At 38.2% G+C, this 18546-nt stretch overlaps 1 protein-coding gene across 1 annotated transcript in view; it reads right to left on the bottom strand.

Moving 5' to 3' along the window:
• Positions 1-18546, bottom strand: part of HBS1L (HBS1 like translational GTPase) — an 87429-nt gene that overhangs the window by 31416 nt on the left and 37467 nt on the right. The window contains exon 5 of the mRNA XM_046004946.1: positions 4508-4616. Within this exon, the coding sequence (XP_045860902.1) occupies positions 4508-4616 (109 nt within the window). The remainder of the gene's footprint in view (positions 1-4507; positions 4617-18546) is intronic.

Genomic DNA, 18546 nt, shown 5'->3' with positions numbered 1-18546 from the left:
CTAGAGATAAAGTACTATTTAAAAAAAAAAAAAAAAGCTTCATCCCTAACTCATTCTTCTAACAGGACAGAGACTAACAATCTTTTTTGTTCAAACACTATCCTTAAGGGAGCTAACTCTGTCTACATTTTCTTAATGATTTCAGCAAAGAAGTTTTTATTTAATTCATTAATTCAACTAATACTTGATTTTCTAAAAACTACAACTTCTACTAGGCATTGATGTTGAAAAGAAAAGAAGATGCTAATGAGAAATTTATCTACTAATCCCAAAAGCTTACAATCTAGTGAGGGATTCAAATATATAAAGTAGACCCCAAGGCCATGTAGCATAAATTATTTGCTCTTTGATTATGATGATGCCCCCAAAAGTAAACATGGACTTTAGTTCATTAGCTCTTTGACTGTTATCTACAGAAACTGTATCAGTGCTATCTATCCCATGGACAGCTAGCAGCGATGGGATCTAATCAACCAGACTACAATATAGTTTACATTCCTTTCAGGGACACAGATAAACAGAAATAGGACAAAGAACAGGTTAAATTGCAAATTATTAAGAATGAAACCAATTCTATCCAATTCAATTTGGAACTGGCAAAGAATTACATACAAAAAGCAGTTCCTGTGAGAACAGTACATTATTTTCTTCTTGTCCACAGTAACAAAAGAACAGACTCATTTTTCCCCTCTCAGGGCATTTTCATATGCTGAACACTGACCCTTCATCCTAGTCCTCAGGGAAAAGTCCCATTAGTTACATTTGCAACTTCCTTAAAAACCTCATATCCACTCTCCTTCTCTCCTACTTTCATCAATCTCTACTAACAATTTTGGTGTTGTTTGTTGACACCGTGTAGACAGATGAGCTTTATCTAGATCCACAGGGTAAAAAAATTTAAGCATGTGAAAAAGATTCCAATTCTTTTTTTTTTTTTTTTTTAAAGATTTATTTATTTGACAGATAGAGATTACAAGTAGGCAGAGAGGCAGGCAGAGAGAGAGGAGGAAGCAGGCTCCCAGCTAAGCAGAGAGCCCGATGCGGGGCTCGATCCCAGCACCCCGGGATCATGACCTGAGCCGAAGGCAGAGGCTTTAACCCGCTGAGCCACCCAGGCGCCCCGATTCCAATTCTTTTAAAGGATTCCAACAGGGTAAATTAAGTGAAATCTTAGACTATAATTTGCAAATATTTGAATGACCACAGTTAGTTCTAAAACCAAACATGACAACTCTGCATTTAGACAAGTTGAAAAAACCCAACAAATTATAATAAAAGTGTTCAACCAAAGTAACTAGACATGGGCTCTGGTTCTGATCAGACCTGGGAGAAATCGCAATTTCTGATTTCAAATCTCTGTTTTTAGTGACAGAAGCTTTTCTCCAAAGGAAAGTTTATGTTAACTCCAGTATGGAGAAGAGATCCAAGCAGAACAGCTATGGCTGACAGCAGGTAGAGGCCTGAAGCTCAGCTGGCCCAGCGGAGGAAGGGCTTCACAAAGCATGGATCTGACTTGATTATTTCATGTACAACTCAATTACATGAAGGGCTTGCGTTTCTCTTGGTGTCATGAAAACATTCAAATAAAGTCTACATAAAATACAAATTAGTTCGATAAATTGTATAGTGTTAGAAGGAAGTGAACCAAGTAATTAGAAAAGCATCCTAGGTAAGTCTGTACTTAGTAAAAAGTTCTATATATTATGAAACAAAACTCAGTATTTTAAGGTTTTGAAAAATTTCTAAGATGAGGCCTAAAAATGCTGTAACTACTGACTGATATGAAAAAAAAAAGTAAGTTGGTTGAATTTTTTCAGGAGCTTTCTGATACAATTTTGTAGACTTACCTATTATTATAAAATGACTACTCTGGTGTTTTTCCTAAGCCATTGTTCCAAAAGTAGGAATATTTCTACAGGAATGTAGAGACTTAATCTTTCTTCTTCATTTACTTAAATGAGACTGGGAAGCTAATTTAAATTCAAGAGTATTTATTGTCTATGTAAGGTTTGAACCATTTATACTTAAATAAGCTTCTTCTAGAGAGGTATTTACCATCTTTAATATTAGTGAAGAAAAAGTTTGCTGTTTTAGCTTCTTCTAGCAATGCATTACCCCTTTTTTTATGAGCCATTGGGAATCACACTACATAGGTATTTATGATACTGAAATCTTGACTCAGAAGCATTTTGCTATCCTTCTCTGTGCTTCCTCAAGATCAAATCAGAATTATAGCTTAAGTTTTATCCTTAGTATAAACTTTCTAAAGAATCCTATACAAGTATTTGACACAATATAGCTTGGTCCTTAAGCAACATTATGCATTTCTGAATATCCTGATCTCTACCTACAAACCTCTCATGTTCTGATGACCTCTCTCCTAGAGCCGTAACAAAATATTGATGCACAGGCTGCTTTTTCACCTTTATGTTTTTCCAAGTTTGTTTGTTTATTTGTTCAATATTTTATTTATTTGACAGAGAGAGAGAGACAGCCAGCGGGCACAAGCAGAGGAAACAAAAGAGGGAGCAGGAGAAGCAGGCTCCACACTGAGTAGGGAGCCCGATGCAGGACTGAATCCCAGGGCCCTGGGACCATGACCTGAGCTCAAGGCAGAAGTTTCTCCAACTGAGCCACCCCTCCAAGTTTATTTTTAAAATAAAATACATTTCCCCAAGGACTCTGATCAATAAATAAGCTATTCTATGAAAGAAATATGATGAACATTAATGGTCCCTGTCCTCATGAAGCATATAGTCTTGTAAGGTTCTGAAAGGCTTGTATTACACTTGTGAAGTACAGAGTTAGGTTGTCAAGAATTATTTACTTGTACTTACTATTTTTTCTTGATCATTTATTATAATTATTCCCATAGATAACTATGCCTTACTTCTAATGTGATACATTAATTTGGGTTTATTTGTATGTTGCTAAGATTTCTGAAACATTTTTCAATAAGATCATAAAATCCTTAGAATAAGGAATTGTATATTCTATTTGTTTTTCTTCCTCTTAGTGGAAATAATCCCATTATAGGACTGCATGGTTCTCAAAACACAAGAATAAAAAAGAAATTCATGATTCTGACAACCCAACCCCAATTCAGAGATAAAAGACATATATTAAGCTTTTGGTAACTAAATGAGGACTCAAAATTATTATAGTGGGCTACAGTTACCCAAATTAAATGTCATTCATTTTAATTCATTAAATGTCGCTCATTAAAATTTCATTCATCTAATCATTCAACATACACTGAACACTTATTCTGTCCTAGATATGGGATACTTTCCTTCACTGAATTGGAATGTAAATCAAGTATTGCTTTTATAAAATCAAAAAAAATTGAACTAAATGACCATAAAGATTCTTTACAACCAAGACTTGTGAAACTTCCATTAATTTATTTTTTTTCCATTTTTTAAAGATTTTATTTATTTTTTTGAAACTTCCATTAATTTAGATACAGCAATGTTATAAGGGAGAAAAATAAGGCTGCTTAGTTTTTATTTCTTGAAATTAAAAAAAAAATCCTCTACTTTTTTGTTTATATTTCATAATTTGATTCTTACCTATCTAAAGGACAGACAAAATACATGTATAATTTAAAAGTAAAGGATTTAAGAAATAATTAAACAATCTGAAAATTTTTGAAGAGGTTTAAAGTTAATGTTTAAAGTTAATGTTTCAAAGAGGTTTAAAGTTTACTGTGTTGTTAAGTCTCAAGTAACCAATTTCCCTTGCTTACAAAAACTCTTCGGAGAGGCACCTAAGTGGCTCAGTTGGTTTAAGGGGCTGCCCTCAGCTCAGGTCATGATCTCTAGGTCCTCAGATCCAGCTCCTCATAGAGCTCCCTGCTTAGCAGAGAGCCTGCTTCTCCCTCTCATTCTGCCTTTCCCCCTGCTTGTGCTCTGTCTCTCTCTCTCACTCGAATAAATAAAATCTTAAAAAAAAAAAGAAAAAGAAAAAAAAACTCTTCGGGGAATCCTCTTATGATAAGAACAAATGAGTGCTACTAATATAGGATCTATAATTTCTCAGCAGATTTGAAATTCTAGGTATGTTTCACTTTATACTTTGTGCCTTTGTTCTAGTGATCCATTTCATTCAACCTGAAAATCTAAGAGTTTAAAGATTAGAGTTAGAAAAAAAATTTTAATTAATGTTTACATGATTCACCAGCCACTTTTAATTCCCAAACACTGCTTACCTACGCCATCTAGTGGTAGAGTTCCCGAGCTCAGAATGCTAGATTTCACAAAATAGAGAATTTATTTAATTTATATGAGGAAATGGACAGTGAGATAGATTGAGTAACATGCATATTTAGTATCAAGCCTAATTTCTCAACCCCTTTTCTTTGTACCATGTCACATTGAGGACCCATGTTACTTCAACCTTACTGATACATCATGCAAAATTTATTAAGGTAGGTTCTCTTTCTTACAGTCAAGTGGAGGACAATACTGATTTCCAAAAAAAGATGGGGGAGGGCTTAAGAACTTACTCAGGCACTTCGAATCCCATAGTTTGCTTCTTTCCAGACACAGTCATTTTAGCAACTTTTGGCACAATTTCAGATTCACTTCGAGATGACTGGGAGTCTACTGATTTTCCTAATTAGAGAGTAAAATGTAAAGGGCTAATTAGTTAAAGCTGACTTCTAGAAAATGTTACATACTATATACTACATAAATATACAGCATTATAATTTAGTGTTATAGAATTTGTATCTTTATACATATTCTTTTCTCTAAAAAAAATTCAGTGAACATTAAAATGCTGAAATTTTTCTGTTACCTATATTCTAGGAAATCCCCTACTACTGGGATGCTGCTATGCTTAACCTCCACCAAATCTCTTCCTAATTTTGAACTGACTCTTAAGTTTCAGTATTAAGAGGTCACAAGGTGGTTTCTGCACTAAGCCTTACTCTGACAGAATACCTAGACCTTAGGTCCCTGTCTCCTACCACGCCCTTTCATGCTACTAAAATTGTTTGGTCAGTTAGCAGATGGCTAAGCTATTTTTAATTCCGTGATACCTATAAACTGATGAGCAAGTTAAGAGGCTGCTGAATTGTGCTGGACACTGTACATACTTTACTTGCACACAATACTAGGCTTAGGAAGATATTTGATATCTAACAAGGATATGGGGGAAGAGGTCAATATAGAAAAAGTGAATTAAGAACAAGATCAATTATGAGCCAGGTCAAAGACTTTGTTTGATATTTAAAAAAACAGACCTGTGATTTACGGAATTCTTTAGAATGTAACTTTGTAATTTTCAGTAATATTACCATCAGGATTGGGTCCACTTAAAAGTAGAAACTGCACATGCTACTCTGGTAAATACATGTACATAAATTATTTTTAAGTTAGAAAAAGTAAATTAATGTATATAATGCATACAAAACGCTTGCTATTTGCCTACTCTATGCCAAGCCCTATGCTGGAAATATAATGACAAACAAAAGCAGACATAATCCCTGTGCTGAGAGAGCTTAAATCGAGTGGACAAAGTGCACTAAGTGACCAAAAATAAAAAAAACTGTTATTAGTGTTGGAATATGTACACGGTACCATAAGGTTTGGTAGCAGGGCACACAAATTAGAAGCTTCCACAGGAAAGCTAAGAGTTCGGCAGTGATGGAAAAGGAAAGATCTACACAGAATGGAAGAGCACTGTGAACTACACAGAAGGAAGAGCACTGTGAACAGAGAGAGTAGCCTGCACAGTGACTGTGCTGTGGGAGGCAGCATGGACCTCAGAAGTAAGAACAGAAGGGAAAGGGAACGCAGCTCACTAACTGAAGCTGAAGAGGGGACAGCGGCCGGGCCACGCAGGAGCCCTCAGGGCAGACCAGAGAGCCTAACACTTGTTCTAACAAAATAGGAAGCCACCAAAACGATGTAAGCAAGTAAGAGGAAGACCAAGAGAGAGGAGAAGACAGAGTCAAGCTCCAGGACAGGTGTGGGCTGGAGCATCTATCTGTGATTCATCAGCAAATGATTAGCAGTTGAAGGCACACACCTAAGTGAGATCACAAAGCAAGTGAATACAGACTAAGAACAGAAGTGGTTCTAGGACAGGGCCTTAAAAGAAATCCAGCCTTTAATCGTTACAGGGACCCTGAGCCTGCAAAAGGTGACTAAGGAGGGCCGGGGTGGGGGGTGCCAAGGAAGCCAGGGGAAGAGTGGCTGATGGGGCTGGCACCACCCGAATTTCGGGAAACATTCACTAGTGACATGATCACTTCAAGTAAAGATCACTGGTAGAGTTCGTAAGAGCCATCTGAGAGAAGTGAGGAAAAAAGCGAAGATGAGCAAACAGAGGCAGTACCTAGCCACAATCTCTTATCCACATTCCACAATGTGAAAGCTCTGGAAAATAAAGGTTTTTGTCTTATTTTAATTTGGAAGCAAACCCTGACCTGGACTGACATGAGGGCTATTATAGCTCTTATTTATCCCACTTAAAGTGAAAAGTCATACATTTCAAGGTCAGAAATCACAATGTGATGATTACAGGGTGCAGCCCCCTATCCCACTGAGGTTATCACACCATAGGTAATACATACATGGTAATGCCTTTCTACATTCCAAAACTTCTGATTCCTGAGGCAACTCTGGTCCCAACGGCTTTAGATGAGAGATTACAGGCATGTGCAAATGACTCACTTAAAAAGTTTGCCTGGGGGGCGCCTGGGTGGCGCAGTGGGTTAAAGCCTCTGCCTTCGGCTCAGGTCATGATCTCAGGGTCCTGGGATCGAGGCCCGCATCGGGCTCTCTGCTCAGCAGGGAGCCTGCTTCCCTTCCTCTCTGCCTGCCTCTATGCCTGCTTGTGATCTCTGTCTGTCAAATAAATAAATAAATAATCTTTAAAAAAAAAAAAAAGTTTGGCTGGAAAGGTCGGGCTATGGTAGAATGGTAGCAAAAAGGTCAGCTGAGGGGCGCCTGGGTGGCTCAGTGGGTTAAGCCTCTGCCTTCTGCTCAGGTCATGATCTCAGGGTCCTGGGATCAAGCCCCACATCAGGCTCTCTGCTTGGTGGGGAGCCTGCTTCCCCCGCTCTCTGCCTGCCTCTCTGCCTGCTTGGGATCGCTCCTTCTCTCTCAAACAAATCTTAAAAAAAAAAAAAAAAAAAAGGTCAGCTGATAGAAAGGACAGCACTGAGAGGGACTGGTTGAAAATATTAGGAGAGATAACATCACATTACATATTTTAGAACTCCTGGGAAAGCAGAAAGGGATAGGATATGAAGCACAGGCCAAATCTAAATTTAGATAGATATTACTGTACAGGAGGTAGGTTTGTGTGTTGAGGAGCTGGGAGATGAAAATTCCTAATGGTTAGCTTCTATTTACTCTGTCACAAGGAGCCAGTTACCTGGTGAGACTGAGGGTGAACAAGGGAAGTAAAAGGACTGGTGAAGCAAATGGTTTTCAATAGTCATTATACAAGGGGGAATGGCTGGACAGTATTGAAGGCCCACTTAAGATTTGTGATAACACCTGAAACTAATGTAACACTGTGGGTCAACGATACTCAAATAAAAACATCTTTTAAAAAGATCGGTGATGGGGCGCCTGGGTGGCTCAGTGGGTTAAGCCGCTGCCTTCGGCTCAGGTCATGATCTCAGGGTCCTGGGATCGAGTCCCGCATCGGGCTCTCTGCTCAGCAGCGAGCCTGCTTCCCTCTCTCTCTGCCTGCCTCTCTGTCTACTTGTGATCTCTCTCTGTCAAATAAAAAAAAAAAAAAAAGATCGGTGATAATAAATTTATAATGGAATCACTCTGCCTTTCTTTGTGACTTTTTCTAGCAATGTTCAGCCATTTAGGAACAGGCACAGCAAAGGCATTAACTACTTCATTCAGGGTTACATTTCTACCCAACAGGTACAAGGAGAAAGCAAGGCAGTTAAAGGTACTGGCAAAATGGGAGGAAATGTTATTGAAATTAATCAAACAGGAATCCGAAGTGGGATTAAACAAATAAAATGACAAAGGAAGAGTACTGATGCACTGGGATGAAGAAGAGAGGTCCACAGGTCAAGAGGTCATGACCTGAGAAGCACAACTATGTAGTTGTGGTCAGAACAGGACTGTGAATTCATGATTCTGGAGGAGGGGAATTAGAGTGAATTGCTAAGGAGTTAAAGGTCACTGGAAATCAAGTGGTCAAGAAACTGAAAGTCCAGGTGGGGCTTCTGTCAGCGTTTTCCCACACTGATGCACAAATAAGCTACGATCATCAAGAACTGAAGCTGAATAAGAATACTGTAGGCCAACTGCCAGTATTCAATGAACAAGGAAGAGTGGACAACAAGGTTGCTCAGTAAATGACAGCAGTAAGGACTAATGAACAGGTGGTGTAGGCAAAAGATGGGAATTTCAAAGGAGCAGAGACTTGAGGGGGGATAAAAAGAATAGAGGAATAATGGGTCGGAAAAGGCAGTAAAGAGAACAAAGCTGACATTCCAGGCCCTAAGGTTTGAGAGAATATAAGTGAAGTAAGGCAAGGAGTGGAAAAACCACTTGGAAAACATGAAAATTACAGAGAGGTTTGATTTTTATGAAAAAAAGCAGTTCCAGAGTTATAGCAAAAGTAGAGAGGAGTGAGAGGTGAGACAGGGATAAAAAAGGAAGACACACAGTACTGATGATGATGATGATGATGATGTTGGTGGTAGTGCTGGTGTCTGTAGGTAGGGAAGACATCCTAAGGCAAGGTAAAGAGGCATGGTGAATTTTGGCCTCTGTCCTAATAGGGGAGAAGAGTCATAAAGCACAGAAATGTCTTAATCCAAGCTATCCAGGACTAATTCCCACTTCCTACACATTTAGTACATTGGAACACTGTAATTTTGACTTAAAAAAAAAAAAAAAACTAAAATTAAAATGACATAGAAGGTCTTAAGCACAAAAATCACAATATGATCCTATAGTACTTCTGTGGGATGCAATAAATATAAAACCTTTTCATTTCTAGTGATTCTTATCTATAAGACATCAAACACAAGATGTAGTATTTCAAAAATTCAATTAAGTGAAAAAATCTTTTTTTTCTCAGAGTAAAATAAGTCTAGTATTATAGTTCTATCACCCATTAGAGCAGTAATTCTGAAATCTTTTTATTTAGGTCACACACCCCTTTAAGAAGCTCACAAAAACAATGAGAAATACTTGCCAGAAAAACTCACCATACACACTAATTTTGCACACTTTTTCAAGGGGTTCAATAATTCTACCTGTAGAATCCTCCCTTTGAGAGATAAACTTGACTTGGGCTATTTTGGAAATATGCTAATTTCAATTTGGTGTTATCCACAAAGAAAAAAGATACATTCAGTAAATTCCCACTGAGTTGTTGTCAACAGCAATGTGATACACTTCCACTTACCCAACCATATTATAAAGTTCCTCTCATAATTACCATCAGGCTGATGCCAGGCAAAATCTACAAATAGGTCAGAAGTGAACTAATAACTCAAATAACCAGTCATGGATCACTAAGAGAGACATATGAGTATTGAAGCCATCACATAAAAGTATGAAATGTTTACTGTTTTCTCCGACCTTCCCCAACCAACTAGAAATTCATTCACTGCATAACATACCTCAAAAAACTGAGCATTAAATTTTCAGAAAGTCCAAAAAATGTCAGTATGGAATGAATACTTGCACAGAAAAAGGAGGCACGGCTTCCGGTTCCTGCTCTGCCACTACTTAGCTACTACCTACCTTACAGCTTAAGCAGTTCCCTTAATTTTGCTAGCTTCAGTCTTCTGATCTACAGATCATCCTCAACCTACAATGGGGTCAGGTCCCAATAAATCCATCAGAAGCTGAAAATATCATAAGCTGAAAATGTATTTAATACACCCAACCTATAAAACTTCACAGTTTAGCCTAGCCTACTTTAAATATGCTCAGAACATTTACATTGGCTTACAGTTGGGACAACTCATCTAATGCAAAGCCTACATTTTAGTACAGTGTTGAGTATCCAATGTAATTTACTGAATACTGTACAGAAAGTGAAAAACAGAATGGCTGTGTGCATACTGGCTGTGGACCCCCGTGCTCAGGTGAGTGACTGGAAGGTGCAGCTCACGGCCATTGCCCAGCATCATGAGGGAAGAGAGCACCACATTATCAACTGAATAAATATCAAAATTCGAAATCCAAGGTATGGTTTCTAACGAATTCCTATCTTCAGCAACACTGTAAAGTCCATCTAAGTAGAACCACTGTAAGTGGGAAACCATCTGTTACAATGAAATAAATGATTTCTGTCCAGTATTAGGTCTCTGTCTCCCAAACCACTAAAATGATTTTTAAATCAAATAGCCCATTAGGAGGTAAAAGTAAAATGTGCCATTCCAGAGGAAAATAATCAATGTCCTCCCCCAAGTCATGTAAAACCAATCACAAAAAGATCTGCATTCTGAAATTTCACGTATTAGTGACTAGTGTTCAGTCTCTAGGAAAACGGAGGAGAATCAATCATCATTTCGATTTTTCATTCAGATGGAAAAAACAGCTTACCCAGTTGAACAAGCTTAACCTGCTTATTTTATAGACGAAAAAATGACACAAGGAAATTAAGTGACTTCACAGGAAGTGGCAGGACCCGCACTTAATCATCTCACCCTACCTGTCCAATTCACCATTCTCATATACGAGGTTAAAGCAAAGCCTTCTTTTGTCCCTGTAGTTATTCCTTCATGGTATGCTTTCTCCAGGGCTTCACTGCTTTTTTTCTCAACTGAGATCTAAATAGCAGTGTCTAAGTTTTCTCTTAAATACAAAATTATCTAGGTCCCTTGCCCTGAAGATCTTTTTTAATATATATGCCTTTGTAAAAGATACAAAGCTCAACTTCCCCAGCATCACACAACTGTTATACTCTTGCTGAATTTACTGAAAATGTAAACTTGCATATCCACATGATTTACCTATCTCTGATTTATTTTTTGGTCTTAAAGCACACTCAGTTTTAGACTACCAGCTCTTGGGAGGCTGGAAACTGTCTTATACATATGTTCACACACTCCATAGCACATGAAAACAGTGTTGTGCCTACAACATACATTCCAGAGAGTTTAATGATTATTAATCCCTAAGAGTTTACATTTTGAAGACATGAGAAGATCTACTACTTCTGCAAGTTATCGTCAATCTCTTCTTTGGACAATAACCTCAACTTACTCTCCATTACTTGCACTTAATACCAGCCATCTCCTAACCCTGAGAGATCTGTATTCTAGAAAGCCAATTTGGCCCTGCTATGGGCATTCTCGTTTGCTCTCCTGTTAGGTGTTTACATGTTCTTTTGCCTTCATAACAACCATGCCAAGTATGTGTAATCATACCCACTTTACTTCAGGAAAACTGAGGTCCATATCGGTTGATTTGACAAAGGCATTACAACCGTGGCCTGTGATATAACTGGGTTTAGAAAAAGATACGAATCGCATGGTGGCTATTCTCAAAGGGCTTATACACTACCCTGAGAGATAATTATAAAGTGGTAGAGATTAGTTATAGAAACAATAAGAGAATTCAAAGTACGCATCTAATTAGGAAAGTCTCAACAAATGAAATTTGACATGACCCTGAAAAGAAAGAGAAGGCAAAAATAATTTGAGAGAAAGCATATTTAAGGGTCAACCAGGTAAAAATCTGAATAAGACTGGGCTTTGTCACAGACAGTAACACAAAAGCATACTTTATCTTTAGATTTTTTTTTCTTAATTTGCTTAAGTATCACACAAGTAAGTTTAAAGAGCACATAACAACAACAACAACAAAAAAGAATGATCCAGTAGTACAAAATCCAGAGGGACTATTTTGGTAAGAAACAAACCAAGCTGATGCTGACGTTCATCTGGAAGAGTAAATGTGAGAGAATGACCAATAAAATTTTTAAATTAAGAATAATAGGGGACTTGAACTACCAGGTATCAAGACCTCTTATAAAGCTGGAGTAAATTAAAATGGGGCCATAAGAATAGTTTGATGAATGAGAACAGAGCATCTGCAAATGGACCAATTAATAGGAATATATTTCTTATATATAAGAACAGCATTTTAGTATATACAAAAATATATAAGAATATACAGAGAGTTACAAATAGAAATCCAGTATAGGCAAAGTGGTATTTCAAATCAGTGGGAAAAGGATGGGTTATTCCATGTTGTATTGGGAATACTGGCCATTCATTGGAAAGAAATGTTCTATCATATGTCCATGGTATATCATATATAAATTCTTTGTTGATCAAAGATATGAATATCAAGAAGAAAAATATAAAAATATATTTATACGCCACCTCGGTGGCTCAGGTGGTTAAGCGACTGCCTTTGGCTCAGGTCATGATCCCGGGGTCCTGGGATCTGGTCCCACATAGGGTTCCCTGCTTAGCAGGGAGCCTGTGCTTCTCTCTCTCCCTCTGCCTGCCACTCCCCCTGCTTGTACATGCGTTCTATCAAATAAATAAAATCTTTTTTTAAGATTTTATTTATTTATTTGATAGACAGAGATCTCAAATAGGCGGAGAGGCAGGCAGAGAGAGAGGAGGAAGCAGGCTCCCTGCTGAGCAGAGAGCCCATGCGGGGCTCGATCCCAGGACCCTGGGATCATGACCTGAGCCGAAGGCAGAGGCTTTAACCCACTGAGCTACCCAGGCACCCCCAAATAAATAAAATCTTAAAACAAAATAAAAATAAAATAAAATTAAAATTAAAATATATTTATAGGGGTACCTAAGTGGCTCAGTCAATTAAGCCTGTATCTTCTGCTCAGGTCATGATCCCAGGGGCCTGGGATAGAGCCTCACAATGCCTCCCTGCTCAGCAGGAAGCCTGTCTCCCCCTTTCCCTCTGTCCCTCCCCCGCGGCCTGTGCGTTTTCACTCTCTCAAATAAATAAAATCTTTATGGAATATATTTCCTTTAAAAATATATATTTATAATCTTTAAGTAAGACTAACAAGTTTTATATAAAATTTTTCCCTGATTAAAGATACCACAAGGGAACATAAAATATGTAGGGAAATATATATAAGGGGTTAATATATAATAATAAAAGAACTCCTGAGAAGGAAAGGAAAAGTGAATTGGGGGAAATCGGAAGGAGAAATGAAGCATGAGAGACTGTGGACTCTGAGAAACAAACTGAAGGTTCTGGAGGGAGGGGTGGGGGGATAGGTGAACGTGGTGGTGGGTATTAAGGAGGGCACATATTGCATGGAGCACTGGGTGTGGGGCATAAACAGTGAACTTTGGAACACTGAAAAACAAAATAAAATTATAATTAAAAAAGTAATAATAAAAGAGCTTCTACAAACCAACAAGAGAGAACAACTCAGAGAGAAAGAAGTGAACAATAAAAGCCCCAGGTCAAGATTCACAAGTCAAAGAAAGGTGTAGCAGTGGAAAGGGGAGACACAAACCGGAGAGGGACTGAGGAAAAGGACTAAAAAGTGGAGGTGGTAGGAGAGAGGACAGAGAGGGAGACAGGGCAGAGGAACAAGTAGAAGTATTTCTACTTTTTTATTAACATCTAGAGTTGCCAAGGGAAAGAGGAAGAGCACAGCCTGATGTCTTTTGGCATAGAAAAATGTGATAAAGTCAAAAATTTTACTATGTACATTATACTTCTGGCAATGTGTTCTACAGAAATATTATATTAACAGGACTGTGGAGCGGTGGTGCTGTCTGTAATGGCAAAAAAAGGTGGGTGTACATCAATAAGGGAACAGTTAAACAAATTACAGTACATCCAAACAATCCAGATATAAAAGTAGTAAACCCACACTCAAGAAAAGGAAACCATGACACATTAAGTGGAAAAAGCAAGTACAATATTAAATAGCAAAGATGCTATATCACTATATTATTGGCATTAAAAAGTCCACAAGAATGGAAGTGAACTTTTAGAAGTGATTACATCTAGAGAGTGATAATAAAAAGGAAAAGGAGGTAACTTTTATTTCAAAATGTCCTTCACTGCTTCTCAGCCTTTTGGCTAAGATCAAGTGCAAAATGTATATACTTCTATGATACAACTATATTATTTTTATAATTAAAAATGTTTAAGTGAACGGGCGCCTGGGTGGCTCAGATGGTTAAGCATCTAATTCCAGCTCAGGTCGTGATCTCAGGGTCCTGGGATCAAGCCTGCACAGGACTCCCTGCTGGTGAGGGAGTTTGTGCTCCCTTTCCCCAGTTTGTGCTTTCTCTGTCACATAAATAAAACTTTTAAAATGTTTAAGTGAAAATCATACAAATTAAAACAAATACTTCAAAACACTAAAATCTTCTTTCTACACTGTTCTTCAGGGCACTCTTGATTTTTCTTAGAAGTTAATAATATAAAATCCTACTTGACAGTGACAGAATCAGCATACCACAAGCCAAATTCTTCCCACCAATGATCCTGAATACGACACACTACTGAAAAGTTCGTGTTTGGAAACAAAAGTTCAAAGTTCATCTAACCAGTCATTCAATGACAACTATATATTCAGAATGCTCTACTAAGCTGAAAGAAATCCTCTCGATTAGACTCAAGCTCCCTGAAGCTCCTTGGCAGAATCGGCTGCAAATTTTGTCTCTTTCTGCAAATATTTGATACTTTGTACCTCATTGATGTATGTTTGCTGACTGCTGAAGTGAACAAACAAAATCATTGCCTCCTAGCTCTTCCAATGCTCTGACAAATTTCTAAAGGAATAAGGATGAAAACTAAAAGGGAATTATGAATGTGACTTCTCTGAACAACGTCATGGTAACTCTATCTTGCACACCTCACGTGCTCTAGAGCAGGATTTCCCAGCCTTGGTCCTGGTGATACTTTGGCAGGAAAGTTTTCTGCTGGGGGAGGGGGGCGGAGGGCGGGGAGGGTTCTGGCATCCCCTCTGCAGGATGTTTAGCAGCATTCCCTTAGGGTCTACAGACCCTTTCCTCCAGGTGAGGACTGCTCTAGAGTTATTTGAAAAAGCATTAAATACACACTCTATACCCTATAATCACCATCTCAAATGCATAGATCCTCTCCTAACTCATCTTCTTGCCCACTGATCAACTGCCTTTTCCTGTCCAATCAAGCTTGAAATCCCAGTTATTGATTTCTGATTCCCCCTTTTCTCAAAACCTCTATATACTACTAATACTAATTCTATTTACTTTTTCCCCATAAACATTTTTCAAATTTATCCTTTCCTTTCCTTTCCCATCTACTTAGGTCAGGCCCTTAAGACCTCAAGGCTGATTTACCTTTCAAAACTCATCTCTTCCTATAACTCCCGTAAGCGGGCTGAAATTTTCTGGCACACACACACACTCTTGTTTTCTCACATCCAGGGTCATGGCCCATGCTATTTCCATGTTCATGTAAATACCGTTATTTTCATTAAAATTATTCATACAAGGAAGCCAAGGCTTCTTGATAATGCTGGAATCACAGAGGCCAACTTTAGCACTGTATGATCAAAGACTCAGATTCATCCTACAAAGATTTACTGACAGCCTAGGAGGTAGAAACACCTGTCTCCTCTGTGTAACTGGCAACAGAATAAAGTAACTGTAGATACAGTTGCACACTTTCATGCTTCCACAGGAGAACCCCTATAACCACTCCATGTCAAAACCCTCCAGCTTACCACAGTCTGGTCAAGTTGGCAAGACAGCCTAGGTGGAATCCAGGCTCTGCTATTAACTATGTAACTTCAAATGAGTTATAGAACTTCCTTCTGTGCCTAGGTTTCTCATCTACAAAATAACAATAATGGAATCCACCTTACAGAGATGTCATGAGATTTTAAATAAGGCAATACACGTAAACTGCTTAGAGCAACATGTGACATATATTAAGTATTCAGTGCTCCATAGTGATGACAGAAAGCAGTATAGTCTGTGGGTCTCTAATATCACCAAAATACCAACTTCCTTTTCCTCATTTGATACCAGGGTATCCATAGACACATATTACTCTCTGGCAATCACATATTAATGATGGGGAGAAGAAATATGCCAACTGTGTGACACTGCGCTAGGTACTAGAATAAACAGATAAAATAATACAACATAATTCCTATCCTCAAGAAACAGAAGTCTACTAGAGGTAACACACACACTACCATGGGAACTGTGACAATGCAGGCAAAATCAATGTACAGGAAAGGTGCCACCCACCCACACTGAAAGACTTTCCTTTAAAATATTCCTAATGAATCTTGGAGGACAAAATAAGGAAAGGGGGATCAGGAAATAAGACACAATGCCTGAAATAATAGGATTGCTGGTAGATCAGCATGGCTGGGACACAGGGAAAGAGGGTAAGTGGGTAAGACAAAAGAAAAGCAGGCAACACACTAAGGGCCATGAATAACATTGAGGAATTTAACTTGGTTATGAAATATAAGAAGACTCACCAACATATTATGCTTAGCGAAATAAGTCAATCGGAGAAAGACAACTATCATATGATCTCCCTGATATGAGGAAGTGGAGATGCAATGTGGGGGGCTTGGGGGGTAGGAAAAGAACAAATGAAACAAGATGGGATCGGGAGGGAGACAAACCATAAGAGACTCTTAATCTCACAAAACAAACCGAGGGTTGTGGCAGGGGGAGAGCGTGGTAGGGTTATGGACATTGGGGAGGGTATATGCTATGGTGAATGCTGTGAAGTGTGTAAACCTGGCGATTCACACACCTGCACCTCTGGGGCTAATAATACATTATATGTTAATTAAAAAAAAAAAAGACTCACCAACAGAATTAAAGTATCAGAATAAAATATCAGAGCTTTTAAAACTCACAGTATGGAAATGGATTATGAAGGCAAGACTGGAGAGAGAACAGTTAGAAAACTGCTGTCCTAACACATGCAAGAAATGCTATACATTAACCCAAGAAAAGAACGATGGAGACAATGAAAGGGACATCCAAGCTATTACAAGGTAAAATTAGAACTACTTGATACCTGGATGTATGTAAGCAGGTGAGATAAGTAACAGTTTCCAAATTTTCCAGCAAGGAAGAAAGAGCAGATGGTTTTGTCATTACCGAAAAGAAAATATATTCCCAAGAACTAAAAGAAATCTGCCATAAGCGTCTTGCTTCTCTTAATTGGTTCTTTCATCAAGTGCAAAATTACAAAAGTCCATACAGAAACTGCTTCCTCCTAAATAGACGGGGATTGCCACCAACCTATTTTTTTAAACACTGCTTAGATACTATCTCGGGTCTTGAGAATTTTGCAAGTTAAATTATAACATGTTCTTGGCACTGGGGACACAAAGATGAGTAACAGTCTCTGTTTTCAGGTAACTTTCATTCTAAATGTGACGGACATGCAGACAGACAAGACTGAAAGAAAATACAGACAAAGAGATTAAAGAGAATTTGGGGGGAGACAAGTGCTACAACTATAGCTGAGCAAGCACCACAGCACAGGGAGTGAGAAAGTGCAAACGGGCAGGAAAGCAAAATACATCCATACATCGTGATGAGGAATTAAATGTCAGGGAGGCAACAAATCAAGATCTTAATCCCTAGGACTCTAAATCAGGTACGAATATAGAGCACACTGAGTCTGAGATTCTTTCAAGGCAAAGAGAAATTGGATAGAAACCTGGATAATCACGTTTGCAGAACAGAAGAAAGGAGAGCCCTATTAAAACACAGGAAGCAACTTAATGGCCTGGGAACAGATGAGGCAGCCTCTGGAAAGGGATGGATGACAAGGCAGGCAGGCCACGGAGGAGCTCTAATGAATACAGGTGTAGGCAGAAAATAAGTGTTCACATGCCTTGTAGAATCCTTCCATAGAGTTTAGATTCATGGAGTCAGGCAATTTTGTGGGCTATATTTTTAGAGGTCGTGTGGTCCAGTCCCTCATTTTACAGATGAAAAATTTAAGTAGATTTCTAAAGATCACATGTCTCATGGAAATTTTGCTTCTTTTCTCTGGGCTGCTTCCAAGGCATGTTCCCCTTTCCCATTTCTGGCTGCACCTCCTCCAGACTTCATGGCTTGATTTTCCCAAGACTACTGAACCAGGTTTATTTTGAAGTTAAATGTATACAAAAACTGCTCAATCAAATCTCTAAAAACTGTCAATGCTTTGTCAAGATGATGATTTTGTGATTTTAGCGAGGTTAATCATTAGTATCTACTCAGATGCTTCAAATATGTTGTTAAAATCAATAATTCTGATTTCCTTTAATGTTTGCATTTCAAAATCTCCAAAGAATCTATTTTGTTAGAGCCTAGTAGTTAAATCATTCTCTAGTTAGCAAAGAAGTTTCTGATACAATTTTAAATTCCAGTGGGAAACCAGGATGATAGGCTAATCTTCCCCTAATAACAAATATGTGCATACTAACTCCTTAACCTTTTGCTGATGCTGATTTTAGGAGGGGAAAGTGATTTTAGGTTCTAAAGCATACATCATAGCATAAGGCTATCAATTTTAGGTTCACACATGATACTCCCAAATTCTTACCGATGATAACTCCAGACCAAAATGGTAT

This window comes from Meles meles, chromosome 5, assembly GCF_922984935.1.
Source record: "Meles meles chromosome 5, mMelMel3.1 paternal haplotype, whole genome shotgun sequence".
In the NCBI taxonomy this organism is placed as follows: Eukaryota; Metazoa; Chordata; class Mammalia; order Carnivora; family Mustelidae; genus Meles; species Meles meles.
Note: the sequence above shows the minus strand (reverse complement) of the source record. Positions and strands in the feature narration are given on the sequence as shown.